General features: G+C 36.5%; 1 protein-coding gene across 1 annotated transcript in view; it reads right to left on the bottom strand.

The window, feature by feature from the left end:
* Positions 1-12654: 12654 nt before the first annotated feature.
* The window catches only part of TAF4 (TATA-box binding protein associated factor 4), a 158752-nt gene continuing 146415 nt past the window's right edge, over positions 12655-24991 (bottom strand). Inside the window, exon 16 of the mRNA XM_043980110.1 lies at positions 12655-14147. Within this exon, the coding sequence (XP_043836045.1) occupies positions 13980-14147 (168 nt within the window). The 3' untranslated portion in view covers positions 12655-13979. The remainder of the gene's footprint in view (positions 14148-24991) is intronic.

Raw genomic sequence — 24991 nt, 5'->3', positions numbered from 1 at the left:
TAGTAGTGACATCATTGGGTCAAATGGGATATATGCATAATTTAATAGCTTCAGGGGCATAGTTTCAAATTGCTTTCCAAAATGTCTGGACTATTTCACAGCTCTACTAACAATGTATTAATCTACCTGTTTTCCCACATCACCTACAGCATTTATCATTTAACTTTTTTGTCAACTTTTCCAATATAAGGTGTAAAAAATGAAACCTCAAAGAAGTTTTTTAGCTGTGTTTCTCTAATTATTAATGTTTTGAAGTATTTTTCCATGTGACTATTGATAGCTTAGATTTTATCCTCTCAAAACTACCTGTTAATATCCTTTCATCATTTTTTCAATTAAGGAATGGCTCTTATTCTGTTAAATTTTAATCCATTTCCTATATATCTTAGAAATGAGACCTTTATTAGAGAAACTTGCTGCAAAAATCCTCCCCATTTATCCATTTTTCTCATTTTAGCTGTGCTAGTTTTGTGTAAAAACTTTTAAATTTTTGATAGTAAGGTTAACTCACTCCCCTCCCTCCTTCCCCCTCTTCCCTCCCCTCCATAAGTTTTTTTCTTATTTCCTTCATGTGAGCTACCTCTCCCCTTCCCCCCTCCCCCAGGATATTCCTCCTACCTCTCAACCCTATTTTAAAGATGTCATCATGGGTTAGCTAGGTGGTACAGTGGACAAAGCACCAATTCTGGGCCCAGGAGGCCCAGAGCCCAAATCCAGCCCCAGACACAAGACAACCTACCCTGTTTGCTTCACAAAAAATAAGGATACACAAAAAATAAATGCTTTACAATTACCATCCTTTCATATTCAGTTCAGACCTATGTCCTCTGTGTATTCCTTACTGAAAAAGTTCTTATGAGTTGGAAGTATTATTTTCTCATGTATAAATGCAAACAGTTTAACCTTTTAATGTCCCTCATGGTTTCTTTTTCCTGTTTACCTTTTTATGATTCTCCAGGGTCTTGTATTTGAAAGTCAAATTTTCTATTCAGTTCAGTTCTTTTCATCACAAATGCCTGAAAGTCCTCTTTTTCACTGAAGTTGCATTTTTTCCTCTAAAAGATTATACTCAGTTTTGCTGGGTAGGTGAGTCCTGGCTATAGTCCCGGTTCCTTTGCCCTCTGGAATATCATATTCCAGGCCCTCTGGTCCTTTAATGTAGATGCTGATAGATCTTGTTTTAGCCTTATTGGAGCTCCACAGTATTTGAATTCCTTTTTTCTAGCTGCTTGCAATATTTTCTCCTTGACCTGGGAGTTCTAGAATTTGGCTATAATAATCCTGGAGGTTTTCCTTTTGGGATCTCTTTCAGGAAGTGATTGGTGGATTCTTTCAATTTCTATTTTAGCTTCTGCTTCTAGAATATCAGGGCAATTTTCCCTGACAATCTCTTGGAGGATGGTTTCTAAGTTCATGGTTTTCAGGTAGTCCGATGATTTTCAAATGATCTCTCCTGGATTTATTTTCCAGGTCAGCTGTTTTTCCAAGGAGATATTTCACATTGCCCTCTAATTTTTTTTTCATTTAATTGGATTTGCTTTACCGTGTCTTGATTTCTCATAAGGTCAATTCTAATTCTTAAGCAATTATTTTCTTCAGACAGCTTTTTTATCTCCTTTTCCATTTGGCTTTTCAAACTGTTGACTTTTTCTCATGACTCTCCTGCATTGCTCTCATTTCTCTTTCCATTCTTTCCTCCCTCTTTCTACATATTCCTTCTATCTCTCCTACTTTCTCTTCAAAGTCCCTTTTGAGAGCTTCCATGGCCTGAGACCGGTTCATATTTTTCTTTGAAGCTTTGGATGTAGGTGCCCTGAGGATTTCCCTTTCTGAGGGTGCACCTTGATCTTCCTTGTCACTGAAGAAACTTTCTATAATTCTGAACTTTCTTTGCTTGCTTATCTTTTACTTGACTTTTAGTTCCCCACTGGGGGGGCCCTGCTTCTTGGCTATACTACTGTACCCAGTTTCAGAGGGTGCCAGGTGTTTCCATTTGAGGGAGGGCAGATTTATCTCTCACCTGACCTGTTCTCTGGTCTGAAGATAACCTCAAGCTAACTTGCTAGTTAAGGAACCAGCAGAGCTCTGTGATGGTTTTTAGCTTTGACGAGCCTGTGCCCCTCCCCAACCTGGGCCTCCCACCACTCAGCATTTCTTCCTGGTTCCCCACTGGAGTGAGACAGATGAATTCCTCCCTAGGTCCTGCTGATACCCCTGCACTTTACCCCCTGGCCAGCCATTCAGCCTTCTCACCTGACCACAAGTTCTATTCCAGAAGACACTGATGCTGCGGCTGATTCGGAGGCTCAGGGGTTAAGTTCTTCTAGTACAGCATGCCTGGGGTCTCTGTTGGTGCGATCCCAGGGTTGGACTTTATTTGCAGACCAGCACAGCCCCCTTTAATATATCTATAGCTGGAAAATAATCTCAGCCCATATTTTTGTGGGTTTTTCTGCTCCAGAAGTTCTTTTATTGCTGTTTTGGGGGTAATTGTATCAGGAGCTCTGTGCGTTTAATGTCTTTCCTCCACCATCTTGGCTCCTCCCCTGTCTCTCTCTCTTTTTTTTTTTTTTGCAGGGCAATGGGGGTTAAGTGACTTGCCCAGAGTCACACAGCTAGTAAGTGCCAAGTGTCTGCGGTCAGATCTGAACTCAGGTACTCCTGAATCCAGGGTCGGTGTTTTATCCACTGCGCCAGCTAGCTGCCCCTCTTTTTTTTTTAGATAGTATTAAAAAAAAATAGAAAGTACTTATCTATCTAAAAGGAAAGACACATTTGTTCCTATGCTAGAAAGCATAGTAGTATTATAGTATAGAAAGCATAATAGTGTTGTTGTTGTTGTTGTTTTCAACAATAGGTATTGCATTTTGCCAAAAGCTATATCAACAACTATTGATATAATCACATGATTTTGTTATTCTTATTAATATGACCAATTATATTAATAATTTTCCTTATATTGAATCAGCTTGCATTCATGATACAAATCTTGCCTGATCATAGTGTATAATCTTTGTGATATATTGCTATAGTCTCCTTGCTAATATTTCATTTAATAATTTTTTCTTCAATATTCACCAAGAATATTGGTTTATAGTTTTTCTTTCTCTGTTTTGACTTTCCCTGGTTTAGATATCAAGACCATTCTTATATCATGGAAAAAATTTGGTAGAATCTCTTCTTTGTCTTTTTAAAAAGAGTTTACATAATCTTAAAATAAATTGTTCTTCAAATGTTTTATAGAATTCACTTGTAAATCTATCTGATCCTGTGGTGTATTACTTCTGTGTACACCTCTAATTCCAATTCAGATATTTGGTCTGGTAGGATTTGTTCTAATAAACAGCCAAAATGCATTGGTAAATCTACATTCAGGTAGAAGTCATTAAACCTTACTTTACAAATTAGTGATCAACATCAGTTCAGGTCAAATTATTAATTCTGTGTTAAAGGAATCTGGGAAAATCTTCAAATCCCACACCTTACAGGTTGCATTGTTCATAGTAAGTACTTTTAATGTTTATTGAAGACATTATTTGTAGATTTTAGAATATATGATCCTAACACCTTTTGACCTTAAAGCTCCTAGAGAGCAGTGACTATTTTCCATTATGTTTCCTTATATTCCTAGGCATATAATAAATTCTTACTTACTGAACCGAATTATCATCAATCAATATTTGTCTAACATGTTAGGGTAGGTGCTATATATTGGAGATTCAAAGAGACCTAAAGTACAGTCCTTGTCAGGGAGAAAGGACATGGAGATATTAAGTGAAGAAAACAATAGTTTTAGAGCTAAAAAAAAGAACCTCAGGAGGCATCCAGGCCCATCCCTTCATTTTACAGATAAATAAACTGAGGCCCAGTTTACAAAACTTACTGTATTGACATTAAGTTCAAGGTTGTCAACATCATGATCATCATCATCACCATTATAATTATTGTTTTTTAAATTGTTATAAAAGTTCAAAGGAAGAAGCAAATATTAAGGAGCTCTGGCAAAGTTAAGGAAGGGATAAGGAAATCATAATGGTTATTTTTCTGAATATAAACTTGTACTTCCTGACCTACCAACTTGCTAGTTGATAGGGAAAGCAACAGTAAAGTTTATTGTCAAAAATTAAGAGCTGAGTTAGAATGATACACGTCATATATTGGACATTTATCTAGATTTTTTTTCCTCTACTGGATTGGAAGTAAGAGGAGGAAAAACAAGTAAAATGCTTTCTATGGCATTTCAGCTGGAGAAACAAGGAAGATGATTAGTTTCTTTACACTGAGACATTACATCTCTCCCAAGCTGGTTTCCCTATGCTATGTCAGTTTATCCATTGTTTCACATTTAAAGCAACTTTGAAAAAAATCAATTGATTTAGTATTAATCATGTACAGCAAGTTTTAATTATCTTAATTTAGGTGAGGACTTTCCCAAATAGTTGACCAAGTTGCTTTGATCTGAAACTATTTAGTGAGATTGGTAGTCTGGCTTCCAACCTCATCATTCAACTAAAACTGCTCTCTTCAAAGTCACCAATGATCTGTTCATTGCCAATTCTCAATCTTTATCCTTTATGACCTATCTGCTGCTTTTGACATTGGTGACTAACCTCTCTTCCTGGATATGCTCACCTCTTTAGGTTTTCATGACACAATTCTCTCCTAGTTCTCTTCCTACTTGTCTGACTGTTTCTACTCAGTCTCATTTGCTAGCTGATCCATATTATACACCCTAACTCTGGGTGTTCCACCAAGGTTCTTTCAAATGCCCTCTTTTCTTTTACCTCTACATTTTCTCTCAGGAATATCATTAGTTCTCATGTGTTTAACTATTGTATCCACACAGATCACTTCTATCTGTCTGTCTGTCTGTCTGTATGTATGTATGTCTCTAAACATATCAAGATAACTATGTATATAGATAGATATTTCTATCAATATTAACATAGATAGGGATGATAGAAGTATAGATATTGATGTCTATATATATCTAGACACACATACACATCCAGTCCATCTCTCCCCTGAGCTTCAGTCTCACATCACCAATTGCCTGTTGGACATTTCAAACTGGATGTCCCAAAGACATCTCAAATTCAACATAACCAAAACTAAACTCATTATCTTTCAAAAAAACAAAAACAAAACCTCTTAACCAAGGCACCACCGTCCTTCCAGTCTCCCAAGCTCACAACTTTGGCAACTTGATTCTTCAATCTCCCTCTTTGGATATTAGATTTATATCCAATAAATTGTCAAATCTTTCCATTTCTACTTTACAACAGTTCCAAAAGTAGAATTCCATTTCATAACTCTACTGACTGGATATTGGGATAATTTTAGTAATTAGCATTAATTAGCATTAACAATGCATGATCTAATCAATTTGCATGTTCCCTTCACTAGAACATATCAAAACTGTCTATAACTTAATAGATGATATTCAGTCGTTGGCACTGAAAACTTTTTTGCCATGACCAACATGGTGATAAACCTGAGTTTGGTGAGGTGGATCCTCAGACAACAGACATACATGCATAGCTTATACTTGAAGCCACTCCAGCTTGGTGGGGCCTGCCAAAGCTTAGACTCCACAGACATAACCTTTGAGAAACTAGAGTCACCTCTATGTCATGACAAAATATTGGAAGACTAGTGTAATTCAGTTGCATAGTGGATAAAATGTTAGACTTGGAGTCAGGAAGACCTGGTTTCAAATATCTCAGAAATTCAGAAGCACTGTAACCCTGGACAAGATACTTAACCTCTCTAATTGAGACCATTTACTGAGAATTCTCTCTTCTCCTCCCTTGCCTCATTACTCATGTTTCTTTCTCCACTATCTCCTCTTTCACTTTTGTCTCACATGAAAAAATTCTTCTCCTTGCTAAGGCCAACCCTTCTACATATTCCCTTGATCCCATTCTTGTCCTAACTTCTCCTGTAGATACCCACTCTTACTTATCTTCAATTTCTCCCTGTATACTGGCTTCCTGACCAACTCTAAATGGTCCCATGTCACCCCCATCCTTTTAAAAACCCTCACTTGCTCCACAAGACCATCCCTGCTAGCTATGTCCTAACTCTCCTTCATGGCTAAACTCCATGAGAAACCTATTTATATTCCGTACTTCCATTTCCCCCACTCAATTCAAAACCCTCTGCAGTCTGGCTTCTGACTTCATCAATCAACTCAAACTGCCATCTCTGAAGTTATCAGTGATATGTTCAGCACCAAATCTAATGGCCTCTTCTCAGTCTTCATCTTCCTGCTTGCCCTTTCTACAGCCTTTACCTCTGTTGATCACCCTCTTCTCCTGGATTCTCTCTCCTCTCTGGGTTTTTGTGTTACTTCTCTTTCCTGGTTCTTCTACCTGTCTGACCACTTCTCAGTCTCTTTTATTGGACTTTCATCTATTTCATACCCTCTAACCATGGGTGTTCCCTAAGGTTCTGTCCTAGGCCCTTTTTTTTTTTTTCCTTCATATTTTTGTACGTGGTGATCTCATCAGTTCCCATGAGTTCAATGATCACCCCTAAGTAAATGATTCCCAGATATATATATATATATATATATATATATCTCCAGTCCTAGCCTCTCTCCTGACCTCATCTTACATCACTAGATGCTTCCTGAATATCTCAAACAGGATATCTCTTAGACATCTCAAATTCAGCATGTCCCAAACAGAACTTATCAACTTTCCTTCCAAACACTCCTCTTTTCTAAACTTTCCTATTTCTGTCAAGGATGCTACCATCTTTCCGGTCACCCAGGCACTTGACCTTTTCAACATCTGTGACTTCTCACTTACACTCAACCCCACATATCCACTATGTTGCCAAGTGTTACTTTCACAATATCTCTTGAATATGTCCTCTTCTCTCCACTTACACATCTGTCACCCTGATGCATGCCCTCATTACCTCATGCCTGGACTATTTCAATTGTTTTCTGGAAGGTCTCCCCTACTCAGCTTTCCTCACTCCCATCCATCCTCCATCAACCTTCCAAAATGACTTTCCTAGAGTGCAAGTCTTATCATAAAAACACCCCAATTCCAACTCTAGTGTCTATTTCCTCCAGGATTAAATATAAAATCAATTGTTTGGATTTTAAAGCCCTTCATAACCTGATCTCTTCCCACCTTTTCAGTCTTGTTTTACTTTGTACTCATTGTACCCCAGGATTAAGTGACACAAACTTTCTAGTTATTACTTGGCACAGAACACCCCATCTCCCAAGTCTGTGACTCTTTTCTGGCTGTCCCCCATGGCTGGAATGCTCTCCTATCTCATTTCATGCTGCTAGCTTCCTTCAATTCTTCAAGTTTCAGTTCAAATTCTCTCTTCTGCAAGAAGTCTTTCCTGGTTCCCACTCAATGCCAATGTTTTCTCCACAAAATTCATTGACAGTGTATGTATGTTGCACTCACTTGTTGTATCTCCCATTAAAGGAGAGGCAGATACTGTTTTAGGCATCCCTACCACTTAATACAGTGTTTTTGCACATAGTAAATGCTGAATAAATGTTGACACTGTCAGCCTCAGTTTTTTTCATTTCCAAAATGAATAAAAAAAAAATACTTGTAGTACTTACCTCAAGCATTGTTGTAAGAAAAAAATGAGATAATGTATGTGAGGTGCATGGCAAGCTTCAAAGCATGATACAACTGTCAGTTGTCCCCATTTTACAGATGAAGAAACTGAAGGTTTCAAATGTGTGTATTGCTCAAAGCTCTTGCAGATGATATATAGTCTTATGATTTCTATTTCAGCCCTATTTTTCCCCAAATGAGTGTTTTTTAATCATTCTTTTCTTTAAGTGGCGTCCAGTTTTATCTTACTTTATTTCAATTTTTCTTACTATTTAAGTTATGCCTAAAGACTTAAATGTAGCTGCTGGCTTTAGGAACAACCACAAGTAAGTTTTTTTTCTTACTTCTATTTGAAGAACAATCAACTGCTGATTCTCATAGTAGAGTTCAATTTAATTTAACAAATATATTAAGCACTTATTCCGTGCGAGGTATTCCACTAGACTCAGGATGCAGAGATTAAAAGAAAAACAATAGCTATCTTCAGAGAGCTTATATTCTACAAGGGTAGGAAAAGTTATGGCAAAGACACAGATAAGGTGCCTTACTACACAAGGTAGAATTTGATTGTGGGTAATGGAGTGCTTTAGGAAAACAGGGCAGGAGAGAAAACGTTCAGCTGGGGAAATGAAAGCACAACCTATGGAGGAGTTTGTACCAGAGGTAGGCCTTGAAGAGAAAGGCAGAAATGTGTATTTTATGCTGAGGTATTTATCAATAAAAATGCATGGAGGCAAGAGATGGCATGTTGAGTGTGGTCAATGACTAGCTGTCTTTCTTAGCAGGAGTGTACAGAAAATCAAAGGAAGAAAGCTTAGAAAGGTAGGTGGAAGCTACATTATGGAAGACCTTATATATTAGGTTATTTGTATTTTATCCTCACATAGATTGGAATAGAGGAGTGATATGTTAAAACCTTTTTTTTTAATAAAAGTACTTTATTTTCTAGTTACATATATAGTTTTCAACATTTGTTTTTATAAGATTTCCAGTTTCAAATTTCTCTCCCTCCCTCCCCGCTCCCCAAGACAGCAAGCAATCTGATATAGGTTATATATGTACAATCATATCAAAAATATTTCTGCATTAGTCATGCTGTGAAAAAAGAATCAGAGCAAAAGGGGAAAACCTCAAAAAAAGAAAACAAAAAAAAGTAGAAATAGTATGGTTCAATCTGCATCTAGATTCCACAATTCTTTTTTTCTGGATTTGGAGAGCACTTTGTATCATGAGTCCCTTGGAACTATCATAGAGCATTGCATTGCTGAGAAGAGTCAAGTCCACCACAGTAGATCAACACACAATGTTGTTAATACTGTGCACAATGTTCTCCTGGTTCTGCTCATCTCACTCAGCATCACTTCATGTAAGTCCTTCCAGGTTTCTCTGAAATCTGCTTGCTCATCATTTCTTCACATTGATTTTTTAAAGTTTTGTGTTCTAAATTTTCTTCCTCCCTCCTTCCTCAGCCCTCCCTATGGAATCATGCAATTCAATATAAGACATACATGTGCAGTTATGCCAAACATCTTCACATTAGTCAAGTTGTGAAAGAAAATAGAGTAACTTTAAAAAGAGGAACTAAAATTATGCTTCAATCTGTATTCAAATACCATCAGTTCTTCCTCTGTTGATGGTTTGCATTTTTCATAATTCCTTGTGATAGCATCCTGCTCATTTCTTTCAGTTACTATTGCTAGCTGTATTATCCTCCACGCTATTCCCTCCCCTTGATATTTACTCTATTTTCCATCTTCTTTCACCCTATCCCTCCTCAAAGGTGTTTTGCTTTTACTACCCCCTCCCTCAATCTGCCCTCCCTTCCTTCACCTCTCCCCCTTTTCCCCTTCCCCATCCACTTTCTCTCAGGGCAAAATATATTACTATACCCACATAAGTGTTCATGTTATTCCCTCTTTGAGCCAATTCTGATGAAAGTAAGGTTCATTCCCCTACTGCTTCACCATCTTCCCCTCCACTCCATAAGTTTTTTCTTGTTTCTTTTATGTGAGCTACTTTAGACCCTTCCACCTCTTCCTTTCCCTTTCTTCCAGTGTCTTCCTCTTACCCCTTAACTTTATTTTAAAGATGTCATCATGGGTCAGCTAGGTGACACAGTGGACAAAGCACCAGCCTTGGACCCAGGGAGTCCTGAGCCCAGATCTAGCCCCAGACATAAGCCACCCCACCCTGACTGCCCCACAAAAAAACAAGGATAAATGCTTTACAGATATCATCCCTTCATATTCAATTCACACCTGTGCCCTCTGTCTAAGTATATTCCTTTCAGCTGCTCTAATACTGAGAAAGTTCTTATGAGTTGGAAGTATTATCTTCTCATGTAAGAATGTAAACAGTTTATCCTTTTAATGTCCCTCATGATTTCTTTTTCCTGTTTACCTTTCTATGATTCTCGAGGGTCTTGTATTTGAAAGTCAAATTTTCTATTCAGTTCAGGTCTTTTCATCACAAATGCCTGAAACTCTTCTTTTTCAGTGAAGTCCCACTTTTTCCCCTGAAGGAGTATAATCAGTTTTGCTGGGTAGGTGATTTTAGGTTGTAGTCCCAGTTCCGTTGCCCTCTGGAATATCATATTCCAGGCCCTCTGGTCCTTTAATGTAGAAGCTGCTAGATCTTGTGTTTTCCTGACTGTGGCTCCACAGTATTTTAATTCCTTTTTTTCTAGCTGCTTGTGATATTTTTTCCTTGACCTGGTATCTCTAGAATTTGGCTATAATATTCCTGTAAGTTTCCCTTTTGGGATCTCTTTCAGGAGGTGATTGGTGGATTCTTTCAATTTCTATTTTAGCTTCTGCTTCTAGAATATCAGGGCAATTTTCCCTGACAATTCCTTGGAAGATTTTGTCTAAGCTCTTTCCTTGATCGTGGTTTTCAGGTAGTCCGATGATTTTCAAATTATCTCTGCTGGATCTATTTTCCAGGTCAGCTGTTTTTCCAAGGAGATATTTCACATTGCCCTCTATTTTTTTATTCATTTGGATTTGTTTTATTGTGTCTTGGTTTCTCATAAAGTCACTGGCTTCCATTTGTTCAATCCCAATTCTTAGACAATTATTTTCTTCAGAGAGCTTTTCTATCTCCTTTTGCATTTGGCTTTTCAAGCTGTTGACTTTTTTCTCATGATTTTCCTGCATCACTCTCATTTCTCTTTCCATTTTTTCCTCTACCTCTCTAAATCTTCCCTCTATCAATCTTACTTTCTCTTCAAAGTCCTTTTTGAGCACTTCCATAGCCTGAGACCAATTCATATTGTTTTTGGAAGCTTTGGATGTTGGAGCTTTGACTTTGTTATTATGTTCTTCTGAGGGTGTATTCTGGTCTACCTTGCCCCCAAAGAAATTTTAGATGGTCTGCTGTTTTCTCTTCTTACTCCTCTTGACCCACTATTTCTTGGCTTTTACTTCCTTCTTAAAGTGTAGCACTGCTTCCCCAAACCTATTTCTTAGCGAAATTATTTTCAGAGCTTTATGGAGAATGGATTGGGGAGGGGTGAGAGTAGATGAAAGGAGATCTAGAAGGCTAATTCAGAAATCTAGAAGAAAAGTGATAAGGTTATGGATTAGGGCAGTGATAAAGGGAAAGACAGGGATAGATACAACAGATATGGTGGCAGAATTAATCGGACTTGGCAAAGGGAAGGTTTAAAGATAGCTAAGACTACAAGACTAGGAGACCTGAAAGAACTGCAATGCCATGAACAGAAATAGGGAAATTAAGAGAGATTATGGGAATAGGGAGAAAATGAAGCATTCAGTTTAGAATATAAACTCTTTGAGGACAAAGACAATGTCATGATTTATATTCCCAGTTCCTAATAGTTCCATGCACATAGTAGCCACTTAATAAATGGTTGTTGGATTGAATTAGTTATAAAATATAATTAATATATAATATATAGAAACTTACATAGTATTTCTTTACATAGAGATCCTCCCCTAATCTCAAAGCTAAACCCACGTCTCTGACAATTTAATAACAGCAGCAAGTCATTACACATTTCTGAGCCTATTTCCTAATCTATAAAGTGAGAATACTATCCATATCTCTTACCTCAGAGAGTTGCTCTAACCTTAAGGGTTAGAAAGTGCTGTAGGAATGGAGTCATTAGTAAAAATGATGATAATAAGACTGGATAAAGTTTCTGAGTTTCTGTTCCTCTCAGGTCTGCATGGTTTTTTCCATTCTTCATATGACTATATTAGGTAGTTTTGGTACAAATGGATCTTATGAAGATACCAATGAAAGGCAGCACGACATAGTGCTAGACTTGGAATCCAGAGACCAAGGTTCAAATTTGAACTCAGACCCTTAATACCAAATGACTATAAATGAGTCACCTAAATCTTCTCAACATGTTTCCTCATCTGAAAATTGAAATACTAACAATTATCCTGCCTTGTTAAAAGAATGGCTATGAGGATCAAATGAGAAAAGGTATGGAAAATTCTTTGTGAACCTTAAAGTATTCTATCAAAGTACTGTACAGTTATTACCATTTTATTCTTCCCAATTGATTTTGGAGGCAAAATGATTTCTATTTGTGTCTCCAGGGCTCCCTATCCCTAGTCTTACTGCCATTAAAAAAAATAGAAGCACAGATAAAATTATTCATTTATCAACACATGTGTGTGTGTGTGTGTGTGTGTGTGTGTGTGTGTGTGTGTGTGTGTGTGTGTGGTGGGGAAGGCCTGTTAATAGCAACTTATCTGTTATAAATAATTGTATAACCTTGGGCAAGTTACTTCTTTATGAGCTTCTTTTCTCATTAGAAAAACATGGTTAATAATGGTTGTACTAAAGTGCAAAGTGCTAGAAATATCAGCGTTGTGCTAATTGATTTCTAGGTTTCTTTCCAATGCTATAATTCTATGACTTTTCTAGAAACAGAGTTAAGGTCCTATCCCCTACTTCCAAATAGATTCTATGTCTGGAGAAGAGTAAAACAAGTGCTAGCGATAAAGAGAGCAAAAAACAGATGGAACAAATACAGATAAATTTGTTTTTAATAAAGGAGTTAATTTTCTTTCAATCCTATATAAAACAATAGCCATTAAAAACTTCATTTTTGAAAGTAAAATATTTACATATGAACAAGTAACTGTGCAAAATTTACAAGAAAAAAATGGAAAGACAGGATTTCCTAAAAGACAAAATAAAAGGTGTAACAGTTGTCAGGTATTGATAAAAATACTGATCAGCATTCAGTTTACACGCGAGAGGTAGGGGGTGAAGGGGAAAGAGAGTCTAACATGGAAATTCACACAAAGAAAGCCAAAGTATTTACAGTCATAAAAGTACTATCAATAGACAATTTAATACAATAACCTCTGAAAATATAAAGAACCAATTAGTATATTTGTAATAAAAAAATAGGTACAAAGAAGGGACTTTGCTCTGGACATCTTTAAAGTTGGCCCACAGCTTGCATACAGTCTTTTAGCAAAATAATTATAGTTTACATAGCCATTTTTATGTTATGTGCCAAAAATTATGTACAATTACTGACAAAATACACCAACCATTTTTCAACACTTGATTCACACTGAGAAACAGTCTTTTGATGATTCTTCTCAACTTTGATTTTTTTTAATCTAAGCTTTCACTTTTAGCTAAAAAACACAGTGCAAGTAAAATATATTTATGCTGAAAAGGTTTTCATTTTTCTTTTAACTTTACAGCTTTACAAACTATAGCAAATAAAATGCTTTTTACAGATGCTAATAACACATTCAGAAGGAACCCTCCTTTACGGACTCTCAGGGCCTCGAATAAGCAGTATTGTGATTAAAAACTGAGGTTATGTTTCTAAAATTAATTGAATATTCCTCTTGAATTTTGAACGTTTTGGGGAAGGGAAGAAGATAAATAGTCTAAAAATCAGTTTGCTTTGCCAACTGACTATTTAAAAAATAAAAATATAAAAGTAAAATGAGGTCATCGGCTGTCGACATATATACCTATGTAATAAGTGTAGTTAAGTCAAACTGAACTAAAATGCACAAATAATGTTGTTACTGCTACAAGTCTGACAAAGGGCAGCTAATTATTTGCTAAACGATTCCATCAGTCTTTATATATGGCTTGTTTGGCAAGAAGGCCACTCAATCAAAGATGAGTTAAGATTTAATTGTCCTTTAATAATATCCACAGGCCTTTGTAAGTATTCTCACTGTTACAGAAATGGACTTTCTCTCATACTGAAGAGTTGATTTATAAACAGGAATATAAAACTGTTCCATGTAAAGAGGTGGCTGTTTTTTAAACAATATCCCATTTGCTTGTTACAAAAAAGGCGTAATCTGCAAATATATAAAAACGTCCCCAGGCGTCTCCATCAAAAATACCTTGATCTTTTCCATTTTACTTAAGGAATGCTTTGTATAGCAATAGTGAATGGCTTGTCTCTCGCTCATTTTCTAAACAAAATATGAGGTCCCTGAGGTTGACCCGCGTTATCCTTTGTCGCGTAAACTGTCTAGTCGTTCCAACTCCAGAACTTCCTGGGACTGCTGTACTTGTTCCAGAACCCTATTGAGAAGAGTGGAGGGGAAAAGTTCCTGGTTAATATTTTCAAGTAGTTATGGCAAAAAATCCTAAAAACATCACAGGGCTAAAAATCTAGACTCAAATCCAGATATTCTGGCATTTACGGGCTCTGTTTCCCTGGGCAAAACATGCGACCTTTTCTGGGATTTGAATTTTTTTTTTTCTGTGAAAGGAAAGTTTGCTGTGAGAACAGTGATTTGTTAAGTCTTATAGTGCTAGGTAAATATGAGCTACTCATGTTGTTTCACCCATTAGATTGTAAGCGCCTTGAAAGTAGGGACTTCTTTTGTCTTTTGTATGTGTGTGTGTGTCCCAAGCATTTAGCACAGTGTCAGGCACATTGTAGGCATTTAATAAATGTTTATCGAATTGAATTAAATCAAAAAGAAAAAAGTGAGCTACTCCACATGGGCTTGGTTACAAAGTTTGTATGAGGTTTTTCAAATGACAAAAGATGACTATAACTTGAGTGTTTATTTCACTGTTCTCTTGTGCATGAGCCCAAACTCAAATTCTGAAGACACAATACAAAGGGACAAGTTCCTAGTGAACTAACTAGTTCTTACAGACAGGCTCCAATAAACAATCACTGCTAGAAAAGTGGAACTGACGCCATGTCCCCATTCCCACTACTGGAGATAGGTTATGTTCCTGGTTGGAAATCTAAGTGCATTGTCCCCACAGAAATAGTCATAAATGGTGGTTAGGTATTTAATACAATTAAGACATTTCAATGATATTATGGATGGAATTTACTTTAGTTGCTGACCAGAGGGTCACCTAACATTTGAATTCTAGCCAGACTGGAAAGAGACTATTCTAAGAACCTAAGTATTAATAGGAACCTCAGAGGCTATACAGTCCAACTGAAACCTGACCAAGAATCTTTTCTATCTCATTACCAATAGTCTTTGCTATTCTCCACTGAAGGTAGGGAACCCATTATCTCCCAAACTAGAGCATCCTACTACCAGAAAGCACTAATTCTTGAGAATTTTTCCCTTATCTCAAGCTGAAATATTACTCCATGCAACTTCCACACACTGAAATAGCGCTGTCCACTAGCACCAATCAAAATAAATCTAATTCCTTTTCCTCATACCAGTCCTTTAAATAGGAGGAGCCAGCTATTAGATACCCCTGGAATCCTGATCTCTTTTCCCCATTCATTCATTCAGCAACATAAAATAAGTCCCAATTGTATACTTGGCATTAAGAGATAAAAAGACAAAAAAGAAAAGAAAAGGTCCCTTCCTCCAAGGAGCTTACTATCAATCTAAGGAATTAGCATTTACACATAATTGTAGAAACAAAATATATACAAAGTAATTTCCCATAGGAGGAAACTAGCAACCAGAAGGATCAGGATAGGCTTCCCGTAGAAGTTAGCACTTGAGATTCTGGGAAGCATAGGATGCATAGTAGGAATGTCTAGTCTATACAAAGGTACAAAGCTGTGAGATGAAAGGTACACAGGGAATACTAAGTTTGCCACTTTGGCTGGAACACTGGGTCCATGAAGGTTTAAAGGGGGGAGGGGGGGGGGCGATGTGAAACAAGGTTAGAAAGGTATATTGGGATCATATTGTGAAGGGCTTTAAAAGTTGAACAGAAGAGTTTATATTCTATAATAAAGCAAAGAAGGTGGTAATGGATCTTCTTGATTTGTGGAATGGCAAGGTTAGAACTGTATTTTAGAATTATCTAACAGTTATGTGGAAGATGAATTGGAAAGGGGAGAGACTGGAGTCTAGGAGGCTATATTGTAAAAGTCCGGGGGAAGAGATGATGAGTACCTGAAATAGGATGGTAGCTATTTAAGTAGAAGGAAGGGAATAGATATATACTATGGAGGCAGAACTGACAAGACTTGGCAACCAACTAGATGTAAGAAATAGTAAGATAACTCCCAGGTTGCAAACCTGGGCAATAATCTCAACAGAAAGAAGTTAAGAAGAGGAGATGATTTGGAGGAAAATGAGTTCTGTTGTGGATATATCAAGCTTGATATGACTATGGGACAGCCAAAGGGAGATTTCCAAAAAGCTGGTGGTGGTGCAGGGCTAGGGTTCAGGAGAGAGATTCTGGCTAGATATAGAAATCTGAGACTTCTTTGGGTAAAGCCACTGAACTAGCTCTGAATCCACTTAACTGTATTATGATAAGTGATAGGTGACCCCATGGAAGCCAATGAAATCACTGGAACAGGGTATAAAGAAAGAAGAGAGCCCAGAGCAAAGCCCCAAGGTAAACTCTCACATAGAAGGAAGAACAAGGATGATGATCCAGACTTGGAAAAGAACCAGAAGAGAATATTGTCACAAAAACCCAGGGGGGGGAGGAGAAGATGGTGAATACTTGAGAGATCAAGAAAAATAAAGACCAAGAAAAGGCCATTAGAAATTGCAATTAAGAGATCATTGGTAATCTTGGAAAGTGAAATCTTCCCCATTTCCACCAAATCTGTGGCATGGTTTCCAGCCCCTTCACCATTCTGATTACCTTTTTCTAGATATGTTCTGGCTTGTCCTTCCTAAAATATTCCTAAAATACCCTTCATGAAACATGATACTCATAATCAGATGCAGTATTCATTCTAGATATGATCCAACCAAGGTAGATACAGAGAGACTACTACTCACCCCCAACCTTCTACCACATACATACCTTAATGCAACCTAGGACAGCATTAGATTTTTTTCAAAAAAACTTAATATAACAATGTTGATTCATTTTGAGCTTGCAATTCACTAAAACTCCCCAAATCTTTTGAACATTAACTTTTGTCTAAGTATGTGCCTCTCATCTTGAACTTATGAAATTATTTGAACTCAAGAAGTTAACATTTATTTCTAGTAAATTTCACGTTGGTAGATTCAACTCACTTGTTCTAGTCTGTGAAGATCTTATATTTTAATTTTATTATGTAATATCCCTGTCATGGTAATTTCATCTTCAAATTTGCAAAGTTTCCTATGTACTCCTTCAAGTCATAAAACCACCAAACAAGGACAAATCCATGAGCATTCTACTAAAGACCTTCCTTCATATGGTCAAAAACTTTTCTTTTGATTTAGTCATTGAAGCAGCTCTGAATGCACCTAACCCACATCTTTCTATCTTGTAAACAATGATACCATGAAAGAGTACTATGTCTGTGGCATGGCTCTGAACTTCCAGCCATATTAGCATATTCAAAAAATAAAAGTATTAAGTAGGATATGACCTATTCATGACGAAGTCATACTGGCTTTTACTGGCACTTTTCTAAATGATTATAAATCATCCCCCTGATTCCTGGCAAAATTCTAGACCCTATCATTACAGTAAAGCTCAACAGCCTTTACTTTTGAGAACTCACACTCTTTCCTTTTTTGAAAATCAGGACCATAGCTGCTCATCTCTTGTTCTATAAGACATTTTCCATTCTCCATGATCCTTCAGAGATCACAAATGAAAATTCAATAATCACTTCTACTATTTCTTTCAGCACCCAATGATGTAGTTTGTCCAAGCCTAGTGATGAATTAACATAAGGCAACTTACCTTCAATTTTCTTACCATCTACTTTCTTATTTTGAATCTTGATTCCCTCTTAACAATTTTTGTTCCTTCTAACCCAAGAACCATTATGCTTGCCAAAGAAAACAGAAGTAGTAGTTCTACTTTCTCATGATGGTCCATTATTGTTCTATCTTTTCTTTGATTTGTCCTCAGCATAGATTTTTTAAAAAATAAAATTGGCTTTTTGTTGCCTATAGCACTCACTGCCAAGACAGAAGTATTCTAAATTGTAGTGCCCCTGACACTCTTCTTAGAGTATTGTATTTTTATATTCATTCTGTTCTCTGACCTAACCTTCCACATTCTATATGTATCCTTAGAATTAGAATTAGTTTACTTCCCTTTGCATCCACATATCTTGACATATTTTTTTTTCCTGGTTTGAATAGTTTGCATTTATGTCTTAACAGTTGCATCACTAAGAGCTTCCCATGTGGAATTTTATGTAATGGGATCCTACCTATGCTTTCTTATAACCCTTTGAAATACAATCTCCCAAAATTTAGAGTGTGGGTCATACTAGGTCCAGTTTTCCTGTTTCTTTATCATGAACTCTAAGAGAGGAAACTTAGGGATAAATGACCATTACATCATTTCTACTTCAGCAACTTACTGGTCAGAATCAGATCTAAAACAGCTCTGTCCCTTGTCATGTCATGTCATGATATTATTACCATGGCACTCAAGAATTTATCAATTGCTCTGCTTTTGGTAAAGAAAGAGTTTGGAAAAAAAGAGTTGTCCAGACAGACAGACAGAGATATAGCTAGATTAAATCAAATTTCAATGACAGATTTTTATGTATTTCCCAAAGGCAGTTACATTCCTCTTTCTAGTATAAGTAGTTTTGTTTAGTATACTTCAATGATAATATTCCTTCTATTTCTCCCTCTGCTAAGCTTCACCCTAGTGCTCTCTACCATGAATCCTGTGTCCATTACAATGTGAAATTCTTTAGGATAGAAACAGTGTGTTTGCCTTTCTTTGTATCCCCAGCAGTTATATTAGTGCCTGGCACATAGCAAATGCTTTTTGACTTTCTGTCAGCTGACCTCACATAATACTGAAATGAAAATATGAATGGAATAAAAGCAGGAGTACATTTAGAAATATAAGAACACAGGCATTGAAGGAACTTAGAGGTCATTTAGTCCAACTCCTCCTTCCTTTTACAAAGGAAATTAATGTATTTCCATGAGTAAGGGAATCTTGATAGAGAATACTTGGTGGAATTCAAATACTAATGTGATATTTGGAACAAATGGATTTTAACGATAAATTTTCTGAACCTGACAATATTGACAGCATTAATGATGAATATCTGTAGTATACTAGGCAAGGTGACATATGAAGAACTACTGCTTCATTATTTAACTATGTACTGAAAAGCAGTAAAAGCTTATGGCCAGCAGATGGCACTCAGAGCTCACAAAACCTACCTAAGCCACAGTATAAATTAAGATACTCTGACTTTTAATTGAAATTTTTTTGGAGAACATTTTCTCCCTCTCCCCCAAAAGTCTACCTCTTTAATACCAATGTTCTCCTGGTGATATCTCGCTGAGTCATAGAACACAGCAACTTCAGAATTAAAGTTATACATAACTCAAAGGGCAATGGAAAGACATGGTAGGCACAAGTGGGCTACTGCATGTTTCTAATGACATGTTCAAGAATTTTGTTGGTCTGGTAAGTGATAAAGAAAGGCAATAGAAGGACAGTTAAAGGGTTACCTGGTACCCCTTAAATATTAAAAGAACCACAGAGGGGCAGCTAGGTGGCACAGTGGATAGAACACCGGCCCTGGAGTCAGAAGTACCTGAGTTCAAATCCGGCCTCAGACACTTAACACTTACTAGCTGTGTGACCCTGGGCAAGTCACTTAACCCCAATTGTCTCACACACACACAAAAAAAAAAGAACCACAGAAAGTTCTCCAGTATATCAGGCAGGTCCTCTAAGGAGGATTTATAGAAAGATTGAGACAAAGATCATCCAATACAAAGAGATGTAGGGACTGTAATTTTCACTGGGGAAATAATGAACCACACTGATAAAAGCATGCCAACCAATATACATATGAAGAAAGTAGTAATGAATGTTATTAAAGACTTGAATAGATTGTTAATGTGTCACACTAATATCTTCACAAAGTTAAAATTCTAAAAAGTTAATGCAGGGTGGCTAGGTAGCACAGTAGATAAAGCCCTGGATTCAGGAGGAACTGAATTCAAATCTGGCCTCAGACACTTAACACTTACTAGCTATGTGACCCTGGGCAAATCACTTAACCTCCACTGCCCTCCCCCCCACACCTCCACCCCCCGCCAAAAAAGTTAGTGCGGTTCAAATAAAGCAAATTAAGATCAACTCTATTTCATATACTACTGAATTAATAGTAATTTGTTCAGAATGTTAAGTTCTTCCTATTACCCTAATTCCTCCTATGTTACTGTCTACTAAGTCTTGAAATTCTATCCAAGTAAATGGATATGTTACTTCAACAAAGGGGCCTGGGACACATGCTCAGTGACAATGACGTACACCTTAAGTATCCTCTCCCACTAACATTACCTGAAGCTGACCAATGGGAAATATACTTTTCATACATACAATCAATAGTATAGGAAACAGGGGCAGCTAGATGGCGCAGTGGATAGAGCACCGGCCCTGGAGTCAGGAGTACCTGAGTTCAAATCCAGCCTCAGACACTTAACACTTACTAGCTGTGTGACCCTAGGCAAGTCACTTAACCCCAATTGCCTCACTAAAAAAAATTAATTAATTAAAAAATAATAATAATAAAATAGTATAGGAAACAAATTTTTAAAAAGGACTATGAAAAACAAGCTTCTATCTTTATATCTTAACTGAAACTACACTCTATCCCTAAACTGACAGTGGCGGGGGGGGGGCGGTGAATTTAGAAATAGTGCTAATAGTGATAAAGATTTGAGGTTTCTAGTCTACATATTAAGAAAGCTGCAAACAAGAACACTGAAGTCAGAAAAATTCAGAGATACATCATATGCAGAGCTATAAGACATGAATAAGAACTACTTTATAGAAAAAATAAGATTCTGGAACCAGTTTCTAGAGTAGCTTCTTTTTTTCTGGGAATGGTATTACTTGTAGAATTATTATTCTAAGTTACTTGTGGAAAATAAGGTTGCTTATTTGATTGGTGATACTGCAGGCACTCAGGGCTTTTCCCTATCAAATGGGTTTTCCCATGCATTTTTGGTTTTCCAAGAACAGCTAGAAAGAAGTAAAGATATTTTGTCTATATCTAGTCATGTACAGGATGTCTCCTTCAATTGAATAAAAGCTCCTTCAGGACAGGAAATGTTTACAATTTTTCTCTGTAGCACTAGTATTTGGTATAGTGCCTGGCAAATAAGTCCTTAATAAAAATGTACTGATTAATATAAAAGCAATCCTGAAATGAGTTACCTATCTAAATGTCTAAATAGCCAGGATCCATTTATGTATAGAGAGAACAAATGCAAACATAAAGATTAAACAGATTTAATAAGGAGACTGAAAACAAAGAAATTTTTTCATTCATAGGAAGTCTATGACCAATACTACCCATTGTCACATTTAAGACCAGGAGGCCCTTAAACTAATCAAAAGAAATAAACATCTATCAAACACACCTAACCTATCCTTCTGAACCAAGAAAACACTGTAAAATTGTGACTTTTACCTAATAAGGTTTCACAATCCCTTTAACACCTAAAGATCCATTTGCAAACCTTTATCTAATACAGACAACAACATATGTCATACCTTATAAGCAGCCTTTACAAACTACATGTAAATAATGAAAAGCACAGAATGAAGAATATCAAGTTATAATTTGATACAATAGCCTAGTTGTATGTGTTAAATATCAAGTGGTTCTGGGGCATCTGGGTTACGTAGTGGATAAAGCACCAGCCCTGGAGTCAGAAGGACCTGAGTTCAAATCCGGCCTCAGACACTTGACACTTACTGGCTGTGTGACCCTGGGCAAATCACTTAACCCCCGTTGCCCCGCAAAAACCCCAAACAAACAAACAAAAAATCAAGTGGTTCTTAGATTTAGCAAACTGTAAGCTTATTTAATTAAAAAATAATTTTATTTTTCAATAAATATGCAACATACAAATAATATATAAGTTTTTATGCTAAGCACTGGATAGGCATAATGATAAATAAGCATGATGCCTGCTCTCAAATGAAAAAACAAATTGAAAGGTACTCACACATAGTAGACCCTTAATAAATGGTTGTTCCTTTTCCTCATGAGGAGCTTTCAAATATAGTATACAAAATGTATAAGATAAGTAGCAACAAAGATTAGGAAAGGCTGGAGCAGAGAGAGGTAACTTCCAGCTGCAGGGATTGAGGAAGGCATCATGGAACATCTACCATTTAAGATGCGAAGGGTTTAATGAGGGAAATGCATTCGAGGAAAGGGGAATGCCATGAACAAAGGTATGGAGATGAACACTGCATGTGTTAAGGGAAAACAGTAATTCAGTTTGAGGCATCGTGAAGGAAGAATGGTGGGAGAAGGATGAGAAGACAGGCTGGAACCAGACTGTAAAAGGCTTTTACTTTCAGGTTACTGAAAAGTCATATTGCATTTAGTATGCAATTAGAAAACAATGTAAAGCTTTCAAGGAATGGAATTTACATTCATAGGCAGACATTGAAAAGGTAACATTTATAGGATGAAGTTGGTGGGAAGGGAAATACAGTAGAAGGTAGGCACATAAGTCAGGAGACTACAACAGTCCAGGCAATAGATGATGAAGGCCTATCCTAGGGGGACATATATGAGATATTTTCTAAGTAAAATAAACAGAACTTCAAACTAGACTGGACAAAAGGAATGAAGCAGAGCCATTAAAAGATGAGAGAGGGATGGGGTATACAGAATGTGACGGACTATTGCTGGTTAGTTTTATAACTCTTTCTTTGTTACAAAGCATGTAATTTTCTTTTAGGGGGGTTATAGATTAGGAAATAACCATGGGGTTAAAGAAAAGCTTCAATAAAATTTTAAAATGAGCTTAAGTAATTTTAAGACATCAAAAAGTGTCTTCTGGTGATCAAAGTCATAATACCACACAGCTCCTAAAGATTGTGCTTACATTCTTAATGTTAATTTGAAATATTAAAATGTATAGATTCTTAATTTTACATCAAACCAAGAATTTCCTATACTTCCTCAGACCTTAATTCTCATAGGTAGTTTCCATTTTTTCCTTAAATTAGACTACTAAGGCAAAAAATCTACTTCAAAAATTGCAAAATAAATTCCTATATGCAAATATATCTTTACTTGTAGTTCATATTTATAATTTGCAACATTTTCATTTTCCCACACAAAGAGGGATAAACTATTTTTCATTTACTATAACCTTTCCTCCTCCTCTCAACCTTCCAATGCACCCTAAGAATTTCTGGGCCTTGTCATATCCCCTGCAGCTGAAACCTCCTACATGTGCAATCTCCTTCAATTAGCCTATGAGCTCTTGGAGAGCACGGACTGTCTTTTTTCTCAGTTTGTACCCTTAGTACTTAGCTCATAAGGGCTTAAGTTCTTTTATTCATTCATACTATCCACCCACCTCTCAATCTGATGATATCTCATCATGGTGTGATGGTGACTCAGTTCTTGAAAGCTATTCCATTGAAACACATGTTTTTGCCCCCAAGCAGAATGTAAGCTCCTTGGGAAGACATATTTATTTGTGTCTTTGTATTCCTAGCACATAATGGGTACTCAATACATGCTTGATGAATGACCTGAATCAAAGGTATACTAAGAATCAATAGGTCAGAAGACCTTTACTCCCCACTGCATAAGAACCAAGTCCATTTGTTTAAAAAAGGCCTTATCTTTAGTGAATGAAAAAATTGGGGAGTATGAGGTGAAGCACTGTAGTTGGCCTTATTGATGGAAAAGGTTGAGGGAAAGAAGAGATCTAAAGAAAACAGGTCCAAAATCATAATGATAATTACTAATTCAAGTCCCTCACATCAGAAGCAATGATGCTCTCCTCTAATGTTAAAACACAAGCTAATCCATAAAGATTAGGGTCAAGTCCTCTCTTTTGACTATTAGAGAAATATAACTGCTATCTACTTTGATTTGACAGTTTTCCAAAGGCACCCTAATATTCTTGTTTTCCAGTTAAAACAATGAAAGGACAAATGCAACAAATCCCACCTCCCAAAAAGAATTCAAATATACTATTTAAGTGAATAAGTCAACCATTTATAAACTCTAGAAACATATTAAACTAAAAGAATAATCCAGCCTAATAATCCACACAGGGAAAACTACGTAGATGAAGAATACCTATTGTTCCGTGGTAGGAAGTTGCATGTATAGCCTATTACACCAGTCCAACAGTACATGTATCTTGGACAGATACTACAGATGGACAGTAAACTAGGCCCAGAATTGAATAGGAGTGAAAAGTAAGTTGAAATGCATTTGGGAAATTGAAAATCATTCTCAATGAGCCCAAGTTTTAACACAAGTATTCTTTGGGTAAAGCTATGCAACTATTCAATAATGGCTAATAAAGCCCTTTACAAATATTTTCTCAGTTACTCTTCACTACAATCCTGGAAGGTAGGATTTTACAAATGAGGAAACTGAAGTTAAGTAACTTGTCCCAGGTCCCACAGCTAATTAGTGCCTGAGGTGGTATTGGTACTCAGATCTTCCTGACGCCAAATCCAGCACTCTATCCACTTTCTTCAAGCAATTAGGACATAAATTCTGTTTCAGTTACCATTAGTGTTAAAGTAGATGAAAGACAGTTTGGGCTAGCTTATTAACACAGAAAAAGGAAATAAAAGCAAAATATATCATAAAAATCAAACTGGAAAAAAAAAACTTCAAAATGATATTTCCACCTAAGTTGTCAATAATTCCCAGAACATTTTTCTTTCAAAAAAACACAAATTAAAACGACCCTAAGGTGCCACTCATACATATTAAATTGGCACATACACAAAAAAATAAGATTCAAAAGAAATATAAATCAATGATCCTGGTGTTGTAGAGTAAAGAGTACATTCATTCACTACTGGTGGAAATCCAACATTTTTTAATCTTTTTGGAGAACAATCTGGTATTGCACAGTAAAATTTATAAAAATAATCATCCCTTTGACCCAATAATTTATTTGTTGTGAATACATCCCTAAATGTTATCCAAAAAAAAAAATCTGTTTAAAGAATTTCACAGCAAT

Source organism: Dromiciops gliroides, chromosome 2 (assembly GCF_019393635.1).
Source record: "Dromiciops gliroides isolate mDroGli1 chromosome 2, mDroGli1.pri, whole genome shotgun sequence".
NCBI classification, from domain to species: Eukaryota; Metazoa; Chordata; class Mammalia; order Microbiotheria; family Microbiotheriidae; genus Dromiciops; species Dromiciops gliroides.
The sequence above is the reverse complement of the archived record's forward strand: the minus strand, read 5'-3'. Positions and strand labels throughout refer to the sequence as shown.